We start from the raw sequence: 19,037 nt of genomic DNA, 5'->3' as shown, positions 1-19,037 counted from the left end.
GAGGCCAATATGTCATGACCAAAATCTAAATGATTCTGGAAACCTGCACCCAATTTCCTGCCATGGAACAAAACACAAAATTAAGCATAACAGAAAAAAAAATAGAGATACAAGGAAAGAGTTAAAACTGGGAGAAAAAAAACCTGTAAGAAAAATGTCACATAACATTTGGCAGGTGTTACTCACCAAGAACAGAGTTCTGAAGTTGCTCAGATCACCAAAGAATTCCTCTATGCTTATTGCTTTGGGATCAAAGGTGAAGTATTCTCCCAAATTTTCATACAATTTTGTCATGTTGTTGTGCATGTTGGACAGTTTTTCATATTGTTCCCGGGCACTCTCAGCAAAGCTGTGAGGTTTTGTTAAGGAAAATGCCTCAAATGCAGCACAAATAAAGGAATAAAAATAAAAACCCAGTAAATAAAGGAAACAGTACACAAGGAAAGAGCTCTCAGCACAAAGACTACAACTGCAAAATGTGCCTCCAAAAATCACATTTCAAGAAATAAATATTATTAGTAATATTACTAATATTAACATTTTATGAATTAATATTATTAATGTCTGCAAGTTCATGGCAACACTTCCATCAAATAATCCCTTTCCAAGTGAGGATTTGCCACTGACAGAGAATACAACTTCCTCTATAAAATGTTTAAATGCTGTAGGCCTTTTTATTTGAGGAGATGAACAATTTTATAAAAGGAACTCTATGGAAACACCCAGTGAAATTCAGGTTGCTGTGAGAATCTGTGGTCTCAGTGCTCCAGTGAAGCCATGTCCCCCACCTCACACACATATTTTATATATAAAATGTGCATAACCACCAATGACAAAGTCACACAGCATGACATCTCATTTTCTTTGCCTTTTATCACAAAATTCTTCTCTGTGGGTTCTCTCCTGCCCAGGCACACAGTGCATGCCTCAGGCTGCCTGTATCAGCTTCACTTTTTGAGGCACAATCACAACTCAGTAATTTCACCCAACTTACAAAAATGAAATATCCACCCACCCATCCCAGCACACTGACAAACAGCTTTGAGAAATTATTAGTGAGAAAAACACCAAGGAACAACACAAACCCTGTTGTTTTTGTTTTTTTTTCCTTAGGAAGTGTGGAAGCCTGGAAATGAGACTGAGATTGACTTTCATCCCAGCAGCCATCATTAAAAGTTTGACATAATGCTTTTAAACAGAAAAATGTGGTGCTTTTTCTTCCCTATGTGAAAAAGACAGATATAAATATATATATATATAATATCTCTAGAATAGAGATATAAATTATAATTATAAAAGCTATATTATATATATAACTATATATTACATATACAACTATATTTTATTTATATATAAAACTATATTCTTATATATATTTTAAACTATATTTTTATTTATATATATTTTATATATTTTTATATATTATATATTTTAGATATTTATATATCTTTATATATATTTATATATCTTTTTATATATTTATATATTTTATATATTTTAGATATTTATATATATGTTTCTATATTTTTATATATTTTTATATATTATATATTTATATATATTTTTATATATTTTTATATATTTTATATATATATATATATATATATATATATATAAATACAATTATTTTGAAAATAGGGGAAGGGTGCAAGCTATTAAAGGAAATATTTCTTTGCCTCAAAGCAAGTGCATTTTAGTCTGCTCTTTTCTTCCGTGGGGTTGTTTGGAGCCACCAAGTCACAAATGCCTGGGCAAAGCACATGTGCTGCAGGATGAAAGCAGCTCTGCTGACGAGAGAATAAAGGACAGGAGAGGCTCCCTGAGCTACAGAGCCCTGCAGAGTCCATGGCTGCTCCCTCTGGCAGCTCCTGCCATGGGAATCCTGGTGGTGGCCAGGGCAGAGCTCCGATCCAGCCTCTCCCCAGAGCCTCCCCTCATTTCTGATCACGCCCCAATGCTGGCGTCCCGGGCTCTGCAAAGCACTCAGGGGACAGACACACAGAGAAACCCTAAAAAAAAAACCATTTCTTTTTGAGATTAGACCAAACCCAAAGGGATCCTGCAGACACAGGCAGCAAAGTGCAGAGTAAAGCCTGGAAATGCAGGTGGAGGTGCTGCTCTCAGTGGTGCTGCTGAGCACCCAAAGGCTGTCCCTGCACAAGGGGAACAGAGCTGAAAACTCCTTCCATTGGAAAGGGGCCAAATATCCCCCCTGGATGTGCCCCTTTGAATGGAGGGAGAGTACATAAATAAATAAATAAATAAACAAAAATAAACAGTTAAAACTTGGTTCTTAAAAATATAATTGATAACTTTATCAATATCAATTTTTCCAAGCAATCCTCTCAGCCAAATCCTCAGTGACCTAAGAGCAGAGCTGGTAGCTCCTAGAGTTCATTTAGAAACAGAAACCCACTCAGTGATGGATATTATTCTATAAAATTAAGATTTTGAAACAATATCTGCCCAAACAGTGCCACAGCAGTGGCAACACCTAATTCTCAGTTTATTGAAAACAAGTTTAAGCTGCTTGATTAGAATTTCAAGCTTGGACTGTTGAGCTGTTCATCTCCAGATAAACCTGGTGCAGTTCAGCCTTCAGTGACATTTAACTGCACAAAAGGAAATGAAAGTTTAATGGCAAGAATACATTAAATAGGTAATAATGGCACATTACTGAATTATTGAGCACAGACTAAAAATTTTAGAAAAACAGGAATTGCCTTACAGTCAGCAGATTGCTGTAGTGAGCAGCTCACCAAAAAAAAGAAATACATATAAATGTACAGATTAATTCAGTGGATCCTTTAAAAACAATCTTACATTGCGTAATACAAACCCAAAAATGACCGAAAAGTCTGAAAAAAAAGAAAAATACTTGGACAATTCCAGATTTGCAGCCTATCCTTGGAGACAGAGCTCCCAGCTCTCCACTGATGTTGCACTCACATAACAAATAACAACAGTAAGCACTAAAAAACCCCAGCAGTGCTGCTGAAAGGGGATATTTTAAAGCACCACGCTAGAAATAGACACTGTAATTTCAACATTATTATTTTTTATCTATTAAGTACCAAACTGCAAGTGAGAAATATCTTTAACAGATGGCCTGCAAGACAAAGGGGTGGCAGCAAGACAGATGAACAGGGTGAGCCAAGGGAGAATTGAGGATTTCAGCCGTGCTTCATTTTGGAGAAGACAAGGCAGAGCTGTAAGGACAATAGTTCCCAGCCATGGAGCATGCAATATTAGCAAAGTTACTGCCACACTCTGTGTGCTTCATCCCACCTTCCTACTTCTAACAAATCAGAGGTGGAAACCATCCCTGGACACGAGGTGATTCAGGCAGTGGAGCGATTCCAGGGGAGCACAGCCAGCTGTGCCAACGCTGTGTCATTAAAAAATCCCCGAGGAACACGAGGTGTGTCAGCTTTGTGTAACAGCAACCCTTCATTCCAACAGATTTCCTGAAGAGAGACTGAAGCTTTGCCAAGCGCTCGTTTAAAAACTCTGAACTTGGTTTCACTCTGCCCACTCCAAACCAAACCAAAAATCACATATTTTTTTTCCTAGCAAGTTTAAAGGTGCTTGTTCAAGTAGCAGAAAGTACTTTATTCAGAAACTTGGTTTTTCCCACATTTTCTTGCATGCCATTGCAGAGCAGGATTCTGGCTCGAGGAACCACCAGGCTGAATATCTCTTTTAATTTGTTAGAAGAGAAAGTTTGAGTCAATGGTGCCATCTTTAATGAGGGATGCACAAGGGCTCTCAGTTTCTAATCTCCCAGCTCATTCATAATAGAGCATTCTTTGAATTGAACTGTGGCAATGCAAACACAACTTGTTAGCTGAAGACAGAAATTCAGCTTTAATAGCACTAAGTCATTGCCACTGATAGCTCTATTTTCACCTGCTATCAGGATGTAAACACATGCTAACAATTTCATCACTCTCTCCATCCATAATGCATCTCTGTGCCTGCACGGCAGCCAAGGCTTCTGGAGCATCACAGATAATTAGGAATCACAATTATATCCCTAATCTTTTCCTCCTCTTGGAAGCCTTTGCTAAAACAAAACAAAACAAAAAAACCTGCAGAAATCTTCATTGCAATGCACTTTACCCAAATCAGAACCCAAAGAAGCCAAGAGCCATAGCAGGAGCCCAGCTTTGTCTGTGTACACAAAATCATGTGCTTCTGAAAAGCTGAAAGATTCCCCAATAAAATACCATAAAAAGCTCAGTGTGAGAATTTCGTTCTCATTACAAAGCAAATTACCTCATCATTCAGGGTCTGACAGAGCAGCTCAGGGAAAGCCCAAACAAAGCAAAGCACAGTGGAGCAGGGATTCTCAGCAAGGAGGGCTCTGCCTCCCCCTTTGTGCCATTAGTACCTGAAATTATCATTAACTATCAGAATTGTGTAACGCTCTTGCATTCATTGGAAAAAGCCAGGATTTCAGTGGATTTTGTGTTTGTGGGAATGAAGCACAGAAAGGTCACAAGCATCCAAGAACAACCCTGGCTCAACCTGCTCCTTCTCCCAAAATCTCAGAATAACAATTAATTCACAGTAATTAAGATGAAATTTCTGACTTGTGTCTAAATGGCCACAAAACTTTCATCTTGGTAAACACTAAAGAATCTGTCAGTGTTTGCTTTCTCCCAGCTCTAAGCAATCAATTCCCTAACTTTGCTGCATTCAAACTTTCTGTGATGAAAAGACAATTTCCATTGATTCCACCACATTGCTATGCACAGGAGAAAGCTTTTGTCAACATCATTTCAATATTACTTTTTTATTTATACTTCTTTTAATGAGGACAGAAAGATCACTGCTCAATTCTCCAAAAGTCCCAGAGGAAGTCTCTGGGCACAAACTGATAAACAAGGGCCTACTTTTAAAATATTCAGTCCAAGGAGCAAAGGCCCACAGAACTAAAAACTTGAACTGTTTTATAGGGGGAAAGTTGGCTCCAAGATTTAGGTGGCAAATTGAGAATTTCCCGTGGTAGCAAAAAGAAAACTTTAAAAATAAATAAGAGCACTTGGCTCTCCAAAGGGAACACAAAAGACAAAATTTCTAAAGGCACAGGCTAGAGAGAAGGCAAGATCTTATCTGCATTAAAAAAAAACCAAAAAACACTCCAAAATTAGAGCTAGGCATTAACCTAAATTAACCTGAATCACTTGTGAAAAAGAAAAAGAAAGTTGCTGAACTCAAAAATGTTTTTTCCCATTATTGTAACAGAGAAATAATTCCTGAATTCCATAGTCCCATTTTAAAGAGAGTTTTTAAAAGCTCTACAACCACTGGAACAAACCAAACCTTTCATCCTGGCAAAAGCAACACTTGATCTCCACTGATGCAACACCAGAACTTTGGATTTGCCTTCATATTGCCTGACAACAAAAATCATCTAGTTCTAAATTCTCAGTTGTGATATTCTGATTTAAAACTAATTTCAAACAGTATGAAGAGTGGCATTTGCAGCTTTTTCCAAACTCAAATATCTTTTTTATTTTGTGGTGGCAGAACAATTAATCACTATTCCTGCATTAATTAGAAGGAACACAGAACATGATATTCAAGCATGGATCAGGCAGAAAATGTTGCCAGAGTAATGGATTTGTAGCATCCCTTCCCTGGAGAACAATTAGATTAAAATCTCTTTAGATGAATAAAAACAAGAAGGAAACAACAAAAATGCAGCTTGTACAAACGAAATGCTGTTGTAAAATTTGTTTTGCATCTTATACTCAAATTAGTTGTGACTGTTTCAAATAACACAAGTGTTGACAGGCTCTAACAATGTTAAAAATCACTTTTTAGGTATTTCAGCAAAAGCCTGGTGGCCGCTCCTAGAAATATTCTATAGCTCTGGATGCCCCAATCAGGTGCCTTAAACAATAATTACAGCTTGGTGTGCCCTGGATCTTTCAGGGAAGCTGCAGCCACGCTCCCTCTCTTTGATCAGGCAGCTTTCCCCACTTCAGCTGCTTCCATTAATGCCTGAGCTGTCACTGCAGCTGCTTTTCACAAGCTTCAATCACAGCTGATGGTTACTTCAGCAAGAGAAAGTTTTTGGTAAAGGTTGGGCAAAGAAAAGAGAAATTCCCCCCTGTATTTTTAGGTTTTCTTTAAGGCTGCCATGGCAAGAAAGCCTCAATTTCTTGTTTTGAGAAATTTGAAAAACTGCTGATTGTAGAATGTTTCAAGAGCCCAGATGTTCCAAATCAAGTAGGAAAAGGAATTTTATGTCACCTGAGGAAAAAAAAAAAAAGCAAATTGAGAATTGTTTAGCACAAACAACTGTTGCAATGAAACGTTCACAAACTCAAGCACAGGAGGAAATGAAAGGGAAAGACTACACTAAAATGAATTTATTTTGCAGGTGCTTATGTAAAACCACACATCAGATATGATTTGAGTAAGGTGGTTTATATCCCTTCAATCATCTTTCCTCTCCAGACGTGGCCCCACATTTTTGGGCAATTATTAAAATTAACTTACTGGGCAATGATTTGCTAGGAGCTCACCACAAACAGCCTTGGCCCCAGTGACTGGGATTAACCCCAGGAAAAGTCAGGACAGCGAAGGGATCCCTCCAAATTCTCCCTCAGACAACAGGAACTTGAATAATCCCTTAAAGAACTCTTCTGGCCAGAGAAAAAGCCAAGAGCAGACTCACAGGCAATGGGGATCTGAAATCCAGATTTCCTTTACTCACAGGCAGCTCTGGCTGCTCAGTGAGATCCTTCCCCTCCAGGACACTGCAGCTTTTAAAAGAAAAGGTTTCTGTTTGGAAAACAGAACTGCAGAGGGCACAAAGCAGCCCCATCAACACCAAGAGTTTTGCTAAAGCAGATTCTCAGGACACTTGGATTTTGGTATCTAAAAGCTGCAGCCCCAGACATTTATAGAGTGCACTTCCCCTTCAATTTCTGATTTTAAAATAAGTATACAATAATTAGATAATGGATTTCTAATGGGTTATCACCCTAATAAAGCACAGTCCTTTACAAAAAATATCTTTCAGTGATCTGGACAACTTGGTTTAATGCAAATTTAAGGATGAAAGCCCAGTTTCCCCCAGGCAATGATTCACAGTTGAGGAGCCATTAAATCTCTGGTACATGTACAGAAGTGGAGTTCTGTTCGTGGAGTTTCATTCTATGGAATCTTTGCAGGATTTTTTCCCCCTGCATGATTTTCCGTGTGCTGCAGATGGCTGTCACAGCTCTGTCCCCAGCCAGCCAGCACAGGCTCTCGTTCTCCTCCCCTGTCCCCAGAGCTCTCTGGATCCTCCTCAGCTCTGCAGCACAATTCAGGGGCTGTCTCAGGGTGCAGAACAGAACAGAGCTCCCTCCTGGGGCACAGCTCCATTATATTGGGGATTCACCCGAAAACCCGACAGAGATCTCTGATCTGAAGTCAGCAATTAAATGCACAAAAGTCCATTCCACGCAATTCACAGAATATACGTTTTTCACTAAATAAAAATTAGAAAAAATGAGACGACTGCAAGTTCTTGACTGTCCCACAGCTGCACCTCTTGCACATCATTCTGCCTCCCCTTTGTGACATTTATCAATTTCCCCCTCATTCCCACCACCGTGGAATGCAAGACACCTGTGCACTTCTGTTCACAGAATTCTTGCTGCACCCAACATGAAAGAGTCAATATAATCCTGTGTCTGCTCATATCAGGGCTTTCCTTTGTAAAAAGGAATAAAAACCTGAAGGTAGAAATAAACTGTCAAAGAAAATTGATATCGTGCTTTGCATAACACAATTTTCATTTATAATGCTCCCAAGTTCTTGTATTTTCAACTATTAACTTTATGAAAACTCTGCCTTAGTCCAGACCAGTAAAAATAGAAAGGATCATTTTCCAAAGGGATTTGTCTTTTTTTTTTTCCTGACATCAAATAGTTGTAAGAGAAATGAACATTGTGCAGTAAAACATGACACATTATTAGGTGCTTTTCAAATTCAATCCAAGCAAAGATTATACCTAAATAATCCTAGAGTTATCACCTGGAACACGGTGAGCATTTTCACTTTGCTTTAAGATGGATCAAAGAGGAAAAAAAAATAAAGAAAAGAAATATTATGTGATAGGAAAGGGAGTGGAAAGCTCTTGAAAAAGCTCTGTTGAGTCTGGCAAGACAAGAGATTTAATTCTTTCTGTACAAGGGGGAAACAAGGAGAGGAAACCCCTCTAAAGAGCAACAGGAAGGTAACAAAAATGAGTCCCCACAGACCCTGAAATGCAGCTGAACTGGTTAAATTCTCCATCTGGGAAGTTTACAAAAGCTGTTCTCAGACATGACTGAGGGCACACAAACACAAGGTTTCAGATTCAATGTTCCTATAAAACCATAGGGTTTTTCAGGAAGATGAATCACTAACACTCCTCTGCCATATTTTTTGTCTCTGGGTACTTTTCCTGCCCCACGCCTGCCCTCAGGTATTTCTGGGAGGTTCCATCACCCTCCCAGCCCAGCAATTTCAGAGTGCCCCGAGTTCCTTCCTATCTGCACCCACACAAGCATCAAACCACGGAATCCAGGCTCTCAAACAACGCCATCCTGCACCACAAAATAAAAACCAAATTCAAATTAATTAATTTTACTTTATGAAGAACATATTGTTAATACTGCAATTCCTGCTGTGTTGACTTTCTGGATTTTTACCTCATGAAACAGAGCAGACAGTGCACAATTTATCCTGCCTTAAACCACATCCTCCTAGATGCACAAACCCATTACTGTTTTTCTTCATTATAGTGGAGAAAAACCTCTCCAAAGTTTTTCCTCACACTATTAGGTTATGATTCCTAATCCACAGCCCTTCCATATTTTGCTTTTTTTGCATGGGAATTACTTCCTGATTTTTTTATCTGGTAATTTAGCAGATACACTAAATTTTGTTACAGCCTTTCTCTGAAGCAGGCAGATAAAAATGGATTTCCCACCAGCCCCTGAAGACCCTGAATGCTCCCTTATCTTGCTGAACATTTTGTTACCTCTCCTCTTGCTGTGCTCACACCCCTAAGGCAGCCTGGAGTCTGAGGCTGAGCTTGTCTCAAAGCAAATCAACAATTTTCACATTACTGGTCAAGCACTGAAACACTGACTTGCTAATAGCTCCCTCTTGGCTTACACCATGTTTTGTTCATAAAAGAATGGAATATCTCGTGATCAATTATGCAGGCCTGGGTAGAATTCTTTTCCCAACAATGAACATAAAGATATTAAAATACATAGATATAATAAAGGGAACAAAGCCAGGTACCGAGCAGAGTACTGCAAAAAACATGCAGACTACATCAAATTAAACAATTCACGTGAAACACCTCAACAGCACGTCTGCTACTTGATGGTTTGCAATAAAAACAGACTAACAATTCTTTGGATGCTTAGTGCACCACAGAGGCAGATCCGGAATTTCAGTACACCTCATGGAAAATTTCCTATTTGGAGTGATTAAACCCTCACACACACACAGAATCACCCACATCCATCCCAGAGTCCTCACCGTGGCTCATTAGAGCTGAGAAAAAGGGGCTGTAAAACAAAGCTTTGAGATGACGCTGCTCTGGTTCAAGATAAACCTGGCGCTCCTCACACCCCACAAGGAGCCCCTGTGATTCCAGCCTGGCTTTTAAGAGCTCCAGATTGAACAGGAGACAGGCTGCCAGTCCTTTCCACCAGGACTTCTCACATCCCTCTTAGAATTTACTCAGGATAAACAAAGCAGAGGGCAGAAAAATGCTAAAAATCCTGAATTCCTCAGCCACCTCCCAGCACAGAAATGTTCATGCTCTCCTGCCTCTCTCCTGCCTCTCAGCAGGGAAACTGGGCTTGACCAAGCAGAAGGAGATTAAAGTTGTTTTTCCACAAGGTTAAACTCATCTTTAATTGGGAAATATCTAATTCTACCAGGGTTACAGCTTAGTAACCATGCCTGCTCAAAGCACAAGAGGGAATGAAGGAAAAGCATTTCCCTTTAAATGGCCAGGGTAAAAACCTGCACAGCAATTCTGAAATTAGGTTTGTAATGGGATCATGACAAATGGATTGATTTTTTTCCCCCACTAATTTAGAAGGATGATCATTTGAGACAATAATTAGCAACATTGCCATTTAGTGTATTAAATAACAAACCAAACAGCTGGTTTCAGCCATGACCAGAAAAGGAGAGCCATTCTATTAGAACACCAAAACAATTTGCCTTTTTGCAGCACTATATTTTTCTAAGTTAACTTTGCCCAAAGACTCGCAGCATTCACCTGCTGCACATCCCAGCAAACACAAGGGGCAATGAGCTGCAGGTCTGGAATATTTATCTGCAGCAGAATCAGAACATTGAACCTCCCCTTAACTCAATTATATCCATTGATTCTCATGACAAACATCCAGACACACCAAACGTGACACCAGACATGCAAATATTTTAAAGCGCTTTTAGTGGGGGCATTATATTTTCTTTTTATTCCAGGGTGAAAAATCAGGTAAAGGAAAGGATTAATAAATGCCACAGAGGACATTTCTCAGTGGAAATCAAATTGAATGACAACATTTCTATCAGAACTGTCAGTGAACAACAGCCTCTCCAAATAAATAAACCAATAAACAAATTCCAGCTTCTGGGATTGTTTGTGTGAGTGTTGCTGGGCTGCTCAGGGCTGACATTTCACAATGTGTTGCTGATGTTGTTCCCTCTAACTGCAAGAGGCCCTGGCCATATTTCTGACACACTAATTATCTTATTTTTAAACTTTTACCTATAAAAAGGCAGCTCTGCACACACAGATCATTTTGTGTGCTGGGGAGACACACTCCCCAAAGACTGAGTAAAGAACTAAAGTACATTTGAGCTCAACAACATCAAATACTGGTGGTTTTTTTCCCCTAAAGCTTAATAATGCCAATTGAATATAAGTAACTAAATATAGCCCAAATTGCTTGTAATCTGATTTTTAACTTGGCTGGGTCAGTTCTCCAATAGGATTCAAACTGCTGAGATGCCACGAGCTTAAACAATTAGCAATGCAAAAAAAAAAAAAAAAAAAACAGAGGAGGAAAACTCTGCTTATTCACCAATGCCCTGAATTCCCCAAAAAAGCCTCTAGTTTGGGAAAGAAAGGCAGATTATTTGTACAAACGAATGCTTCCTATCTGCTATCAGCGTGCTTTCAGCAGGGGGATTTTCTGGCAGGGCTGATGAAGGCCCTGGATGCGTTTCTCAGACTCACAAGCACCAGCAGCTCCATCAAGGGTGCCTTGGCTGCTCTGGCAGCCCCATTTGAATAGCAGGCGAGTGCTCAGAGATGAAAGCTTTTCAAATGTAACCTCTCAGAAGATGAGGCACTGACAATTTCCTTCTCCAAAGTGCATTTTAGGGATTCTTTACTTGCATTTGGGGCAATACAAAATAATGCAAATCTGGGCCACGCAGACTGGGGCTGTCAAACAGCCGAGCAAATCACTGGGATCTCAAATCTAATACTCAAATCACACATTTTGCTGTCTTAAAGCTCCAAGAACACAGAACAGAGCATCCTAGATGCAAAATTCAATGTACACCACCCATGTGATACTTTCTACCTTGCTCATATTAACCAATTTGCATAAAACCATACGGAATAGGTGATGCAAGGTGGATATTCTGAAGAACATTTGATTAACTTATTACCAATAAATTCAAATTGACACAAGCCTGTAGCAGGGCAAAAAACCCTGGTATTCCTGGCACTTAAATAAATTCAGGCTCTGCTTCAAAAACTTCTTTGAAACTTGAACAATTTATGTACTCAAATTAATTGCAAAGCAGATGTACAGCATTATAAGCTTGCAATTATTGCTTAAAACGTTTTCCATTTAAACATAAAACTCATAAAACTGAAGATTCAACAGTAAATAAATCATTACTTTCCTGTGCTGTGCCTTCAACAGGCACTGCCAAGGCTTTTTCTTCCACTTAGTATTGTAATTTAGAAGAAAATAGTTGTTTTCTGTATGAAGCTAACAGAAAGTTAAATTATTCCCAAGTTTATTTTTTAAGAAATAATTTTTCGTACTTAAATGCAAACAACAACAGCTCCCACAAGAGAATTATCAGCTGATTTTAATCTGAACGTTCCCAGTGCACCAAAGTCCCCAGACTTGTCCCCAGATCATTTCTGTACAGCTGAAGTGCATCCAGAGAGGAAATGAACCCCTCGTGTTTCATTGTGAGGCTGCAGTGGTTGTTAGACAGCACTGGGAGCGTAAATGCACATCCAGAGAGGATCCATGCCTGTCAGGAAGGCAGCTCTTTTATTCCATAAAAAGGATTCTCTTCTAATGAATGGTGTTCCTTACTAGAAATTAAAATTAGTTCACAAATTGCTGCTGTTCCATTTAATGATAAGATGAATGCACAGTGCTTTGAATTTTTTTTATCTGCAGTAATTTTTGCTCTTTCATTCATCATTCCCTTAATTTCGCAAACTCTTTAAAAAAAAAGCTTTGAATTCCTCACATGTATGCAATCAGTCAGAAAAGCCACGTGGCAGCACTGACTGCTCTGGGAGGCAAAAGATTTCAATGACTTGAGGCACATTAATGTCTCTGATTGGGGTAAATGATCAGCTGGAAAGCAGAAAAGCCACACAAGGTCTCCATTTAAGGCTCATGCAGGACACATTGGAGGAATAAATTCATGTCAGGTCTTTTACAAACACACACAGCCAAAGTTATTCCTGTGCAGGGAGCAGGATAACAAAAAGCATGAACAAATATGTGCCCTTGGAACAGCATGCAAAGCTCCTGTTTACAGCAGGAGCTAGATATATTATAGGTATTTCTAGAGGAATTATTTTCTAGAGGAACAAACTTTAGTTTGTGTGTTGCAAGGGAGAAAGAAGTGATATTTATTATTCATGTATTTATAGTTCTAAATCAATATTAATGTTAACTCAGTACAACTTTCCATTTGTTCCCTCTGAAATTGCTTTTCAATTCAGTTGTTTTTAATCTTTGTTAATAACATTTCCATTTGAACTCCATGAATGTAAACACTTTTCTCAATCCCCAACTGGACACCCATGTTTTAGCATCACTGAAATCTCTGTATACACTTACAGCACACAAATATAAAATTCAGAGTTCTGCACTTTGGAAAAATCTTCAATTAGAGGCTGAACACTGAAATAAAACCAGGAGTGAAAGCCAGATTTGGCATAGTCTGTAATTACTTTTCTAAACTGTTGAATCGGACTCCCCAGTGCTGCATGCAGCAGGGCTAATTATAAAAGGAACCTCTCCCATTTAAAGCTGAATTATTTACAAATTGACCTTCAGGTAAAATGCAATTCCAGTCACGGATCAGATCATGGAAAAGTTGTTTCAGAAATCACACCTAAGTTATTTAATATAGCGAGAAATTCACAGAAGGACTATTTGAATCCCTTTATTTTCTTCAGCCACACTGCACTGAGATGAATAACTGTATGTGCTAAATAAAAACCTGATTAAACAAAGAGAAAAAATTATCTTGCTTAGAAACTGAGAAAGAAAAAACCCCAAAATGAAAATGCAGGTAGAATTTCTATTCATCTTGTCAGTCACAGCACCAAAAGCTTATTTGTTAAAAAAGTTAGAAAAACTAAAGTGACTTAAATTGTTTGACAGAATTTGCTTCTCTATTTTGACTATTAATTTAATTATTACAAATTCATATTATGAATGGTGTTTTTCTTGTCACTGGCCTCCTACATGAATCTCCAGGCAGTATCTATCACTCTCACATCCTCTGAAGCAAGTCTCATGCACAACTCCTGGTAAATAGCTTTGTTTATGACAGGAATGAGAAACTGTGCCTTGAATATTGTAATTGCTGCATCCCAAAACTCTACTGAGACATCTCAGATTTTCTCAAACACTCAGGGAGATGCTCAGCCTGAAATTCTGTAACTTTCCAATCTCGGGATGTGCCATCACCAACAAATCTCCAGGCAGCTGGGGAATCAAAGAAATACACACTGCAGACGAGGGTGTCACTTTTACACCCTCCAGAATGATTCTCCAATCTAACAGAAAGAAATGGGAGTGTAGAAAGCTTTACCATATTCAGTGATAAGCAGAAACAAAGTGGATCCCTCGATCCAAGGGGAGATGACTTTTGCAATAAAAGCACGGCACTTATCAGGTCATCTGTTCATTATGCAAAATACAAATGCCCAGGGGGAGGCAGCCCCTGGCTCCTGCCTTATCTGTGCTGCCAGGCCCCCAGTGCTGAGAAAAGCAGGGAGGAATCAACCTGGAGAAATCTACCTGTAATCAACAACCCTGGAAAAATTCACTTTCAAACGTTCCAGAGGCTCCTCCCATTTCTGCCAACACAAAGAAGCATTTGTACTTTTTTTTTTTTTTTTTTACATTTTTGCATTGTCAGACAATGCAGAAATGTAAAGACAAGACAAACTTTTTCTTCTCGAAGAAATGCAGGTGATAAGCTGCAGAGAGAAAAATGTGAAACATTATCTACTTGGCTCCTTTTCCTCACCAAACCATCAGAGTGATGCTAATCGTGGCTGTAAGTAAACACACAGGCAGAAAAACAAAAATAAAACTGAACAATCGTTTCTGCAACCTGAAAAGCAGAGCTGTCAAACTTACCAAGAAAAAACAGTGGTAAAGGTGCATTTCATAAATTGGTTTGATTTATGAACAAAAGCGGGGCCAAGGTGACAGAATTCAGCCTCTGCTGGGGTGACAAGGCACAGAACAATTACAGGGCAATATTGGAAGATTTTCTGATGTGAATGAAGCTCGGGGAAATAATAATGAGCTTTGTTTAATAGCAGAACTGATAGAAGTGATTACCAGCAGCAAGTCCCTGAACCTGGCACACAGGACAAGGTGCAAGGGAAGATGGGAGGAGTCAGAAACAATTTCCACTTAGCCAGGAGTTGTCTCCCTTGAGCTACTCTGCAGCAGCCTTGTCAGAACCTTAAAACAAATCCATCCAGAGGAGATGTTAAATATCTGCTTGTGAAATCCTGTCACTGACTCCACTCAGATGGCAAATCCTGCAAAAAACTGACTTGGCACAGACACAGCAGAGGGGACAAAGCTTCATGGCAGCCAAAGGTGCTGAGCAGCTGGAATGGATCCCAACATCAATCCCCTCCTTTTCCTTCCTCTGAAAACCCCAAACCCACCAGTTCTGCTGCAGCAAGAAAGGAGAGACCTCACAGGAACACCTGAGCTTCTGGCAATGCACAAAATGCCCTGGGCTTGGCCCCACACTCCAAATGCTCCCAATATTTCCACACTGAGCTGGGATTTGAGCACAATAAAGACCTGGGAATTTTTGTTTTGTTTTAAGAGCTTTTTCTCAGTCTTTGCTGCATTTTTGTGAACTTTTTGTATCTTCAGCAGACCTGTTCCTTTAAAGTTTTGAACAAACTGAAAGCTGGATACACAAAAACAAGCTAGACAGACATCATATTAAAGTCCCCCCTAGATTTTACCTAAATAATCCAGTCTCTATTCCCAACAGAAATTAAAGGAAATAACACTTCAGAGTGAAAACAAACATAAATATTCCTCTAAAATGTTAAAAATGTAACTTAAAACCATTAACAAAATTAATACTCTGCCCTTCAAAAAACACCACATCTGGAGCTAAAATAATGAATACATCAACTTTACTGCTGGTATTTTTCTAAAATTGAATAAATAATTCTTTTCAGACAAAAAACATCCCCATACTGAGTCTATGACTGCTCAGTGTAACTCCTTCCTTCAGGAAAGCTGTCTGGGCACCCCTGGAAAATCTGATTATTGATGCTTTCAGCTCTCCTCAGTTCTCTGCTTGCTACATTCACCACGCCCACTGATGCTTTTTCTCTGCTCTGGAAGAAACGCATGAGAAGAGACTTTAAACCTATTTTGGAGCGCTGCAAATGCCCAAGCAGAGGATGAGAATGCTCAGGTCAGCAGGGGCACGTGCCAAAGGATATGCTCATCTTCTCCACAAACTTGTCGTGCTCGTCCTGGCTTTTGGGGAAGTTCTCAATGTCCTTCTCCAGGCGCTGGATCTGCTGGTTCATGGAATCCAGGTTGCTCTTCAGAGTCTGGGCTGAAACTGAAGGCAAGAAAAGAGTTTATAAAGCGATTCCAGGAAGGGTATCAGGAGAGGAAAAAAACAATGGCAGTATAAATAATCTGAAAGAGAAGGGTTCCATTAAGTAGATTCATATTTTTCTGAATTACAGCTCATAAAAAAATCCTTCCCTTCATAAAAATAAATTGAAATATCTACTGTAATATACCAGATCATCATATTTAACATTGAAATGTCACCACTTAATTCTACCATTAGTTCAAATTATTCCATTTCTATTTAAATTTATGGTAAAATTTCCAATATTTCTAATATTATTATTTCTAATATTCTTTTAAATCTAATTCAAAGATTAAAAACTAACTAGAGTTCAAAGAGATTTCATCTTCTTAATGCATGTACTTGGTTAAATGAATGATCTTATTAAGGCACATTTCTGTTACAGGAATGATTTAAAGAATAGGCATGGGGGAAAAAAATTAAATATTTTTTCTTATATTGAAGTTGCTCTGATTTCTGGAGCCCAGAGCTGTGTTAATAGCAAAGGTAGGTCTGAATAATAAAAGCTGCTGATAATCAAAAGGAAGTGAAGGACTCCGAGTACAGCACACTAATTAAAAAAAAAAGAGGGGACTGTAAAGAACTCCTGCTTGCTGTGTGACAAGCTATTCTAATGAAAAGCACTGTGCTGCCAGTCTGGATTAAACAGCCCCTAATTGATGCATCCTGGGAGCAAAAAATGACAGCAGCATCGTGGAGGTGAAGCAACCCCACGCCACACAGGAACCCCAGAGCTGGTGAAAAGGGACAGAGCCTCAGCAGAGAAAGCCCTGGTGCAGCTGGAGAATTAAAACAACCTGAACTGGAAATATTGACTTTTCTGGCATCAGCCATGAGCCCATTCGTCAGGCAGGTTTGATCCCAAAGGACAACTGGCCACGTTCCTGCTCTTCAGGCAAAGCAACCCAAGGCTCTCTGCCATCCTTTGGCTCCTCTTGCACAGCTCAAAACTCAGTGCCCTTAGGAAAAAGCAGAGAATCCCAAGACCCCTTTGCCCCAGTGCAGCCAAGAAAATCAAATTACTCCTTTTTTTTTTTTTTTTAAGGAGTTTTTATTATATTTTGCTGGAAAGCAGTTTGCCCAAAAGTTCCACTAAGTATTTTCTAAAGAGCCATTTATTTTTCTATTTTCTTGTCATTAAAAAAAAAAAAAGATGCTGTGGATTCATGAGATTAAAGAGCAGAAGGAAATTGAGTCACGATGGCCTGAAAAACAGCACATAGGAAACAAAAATCTGGTAAATAAGGGAGCTGTTCCCAGAGGAAAATCAATTTTCTATTCTTTCCAAGTGAGGACTCACATCAGCTGTAACACTGATTTCACCAGCGTGTTCAAATACATATGGCACCAACAGAGCTGTCTTTATAGCAGCCATTATCTTGATTTTATTTTCAATTTTATCCATTTTATACTGGGTACCAAAGGAACTACTAATCATGTAATCCTAGAATTATAGTGGAAGTTTTTAAAGCTGAATTCAGCTGGGGTGGGAATCTATATTGACCACAGAATCCTTGCAGCTTTTTAATTCACATTTGAGAGTTAACCTTGAAATCAACCACTAAAACACTCAGAATAACACAAATTATCAAAGCTTTTAGGTTCTGCTTGCATTAGTTTAATCGTTGGATATTATGATCAAAGCACCCATTTTTGCTCGAACTGAAGAACTTGAATTACTGCAATATTTTTATGGGCTGTCGTGGAGCTGCAGAGGGGGACAAACAGCACTGAAGGAAAATGCTGGAAGTGAAAAATAAATGAGGAGGATGCAAATGGTCATTCTGTTCATAGAATAGCAGCTGGTAAGGAAATAGGCAACATGACACAGAGTTTAACTGCTAGCAGCAATTTGAAAATATTTAAATGCACGACCACGTAGCAAGAGTAAAAGTTTATTTTTGTCTGGAATTCAAAAGTGCCAAGAAATTCAGCAAGCAATGACAAATAAGTGTTGAACTTTGTGACTGAGATGGATGGAAAGTGTTTTCACTTCTGTAAAACGAAGTTCAGAAAGGCCCAGATCAGGAACATACTGGCTTTGAAAGCAGGGAGGGACTCTATCCAAACAAGAAGGCTGCATCCTAAAGCTGTGCTTCCCATAATTAACTTCTATACTCACACTCAATTAACTAAAAAATGTTATAGAATATGCAATTATGTTCACTTTTTCCTCCCCCCATGCCCAGTCAAATGTACAAGTTTCTGTTCAAGTAATTTATGCAGTTGTTGTTCTGCAAGACAAATTTCAAAAGATGACAGAACAGGGAACATATATATATATAGACCATAATAAAATATCTGCATTTCCTCCCATAAACCCTTTTATTAGAGATTTACTACTTCAGTAATGTGCAAAGGAATCAACATGAATACCTTCTACTTTCAGGGAAATTCATGTAAATTTCTTCAAACTCTCGCAAGGTTTTAATTTATGAAAGCATAAATTCTCCTTGCAGCACAAAGCCATTTCCTTGAAACCATTTCAAGCTGCACACCCTGAACAGCCTGTCCCCTGCACTCCCCAAAGACAGAGCCTTCTTCACCTTCCATTTGCCCATCATGGAAAATCTGGCATTTCATGGAACTGGTCTCAAAATGGACATGAAAGGCAGCATGTGGCCTTCAGCAGCAAGGGCTCTTACTGACAAAGCCTCTCTGGAGCAGCCATTCCAACGTTATTCCACTTAATGTTGCAGCAGGAGAGAACAACCAACAACCAAGAGAGAAACAACAACCAAATCCAATACATAAATAACTGATGCCAAAGTAGGAACATGAGGCAAGTACAGAAAATGAGGAAAACATGAAGAAAAAATACCCCAGCAGCAAAAGTCACCAGCAAAAATACTCTG

The 19,037-nt window shown here is 38.9% G+C and overlaps 1 protein-coding gene across 1 annotated transcript in view; it reads right to left on the bottom strand.

Moving 5' to 3' along the window:
• DIAPH2 (diaphanous related formin 2) overlaps nucleotides 1–19,037 on the bottom strand; it is a 173,533-nt gene that overhangs the window by 70,413 nt on the left and 84,083 nt on the right. Inside the window, exons 23-24 of the mRNA XM_066559789.1 lie at nucleotides 16,020–16,143; nucleotides 187–352 (exon numbers count right to left, since the gene is read on the bottom strand). Of these exons, the coding sequence (XP_066415886.1) occupies nucleotides 187–352; nucleotides 16,020–16,143 (290 nt within the window). The remainder of the gene's footprint in view (nucleotides 1–186; nucleotides 353–16,019; nucleotides 16,144–19,037) is intronic.

Source organism: Molothrus aeneus, chromosome 14 (genome assembly GCF_037042795.1).
Source record: "Molothrus aeneus isolate 106 chromosome 14, BPBGC_Maene_1.0, whole genome shotgun sequence".
Classification (NCBI taxonomy): Eukaryota; Metazoa; Chordata; class Aves; order Passeriformes; family Icteridae; genus Molothrus; species Molothrus aeneus.
This window is presented reverse-complemented; position numbering and strand designations above follow the sequence as displayed.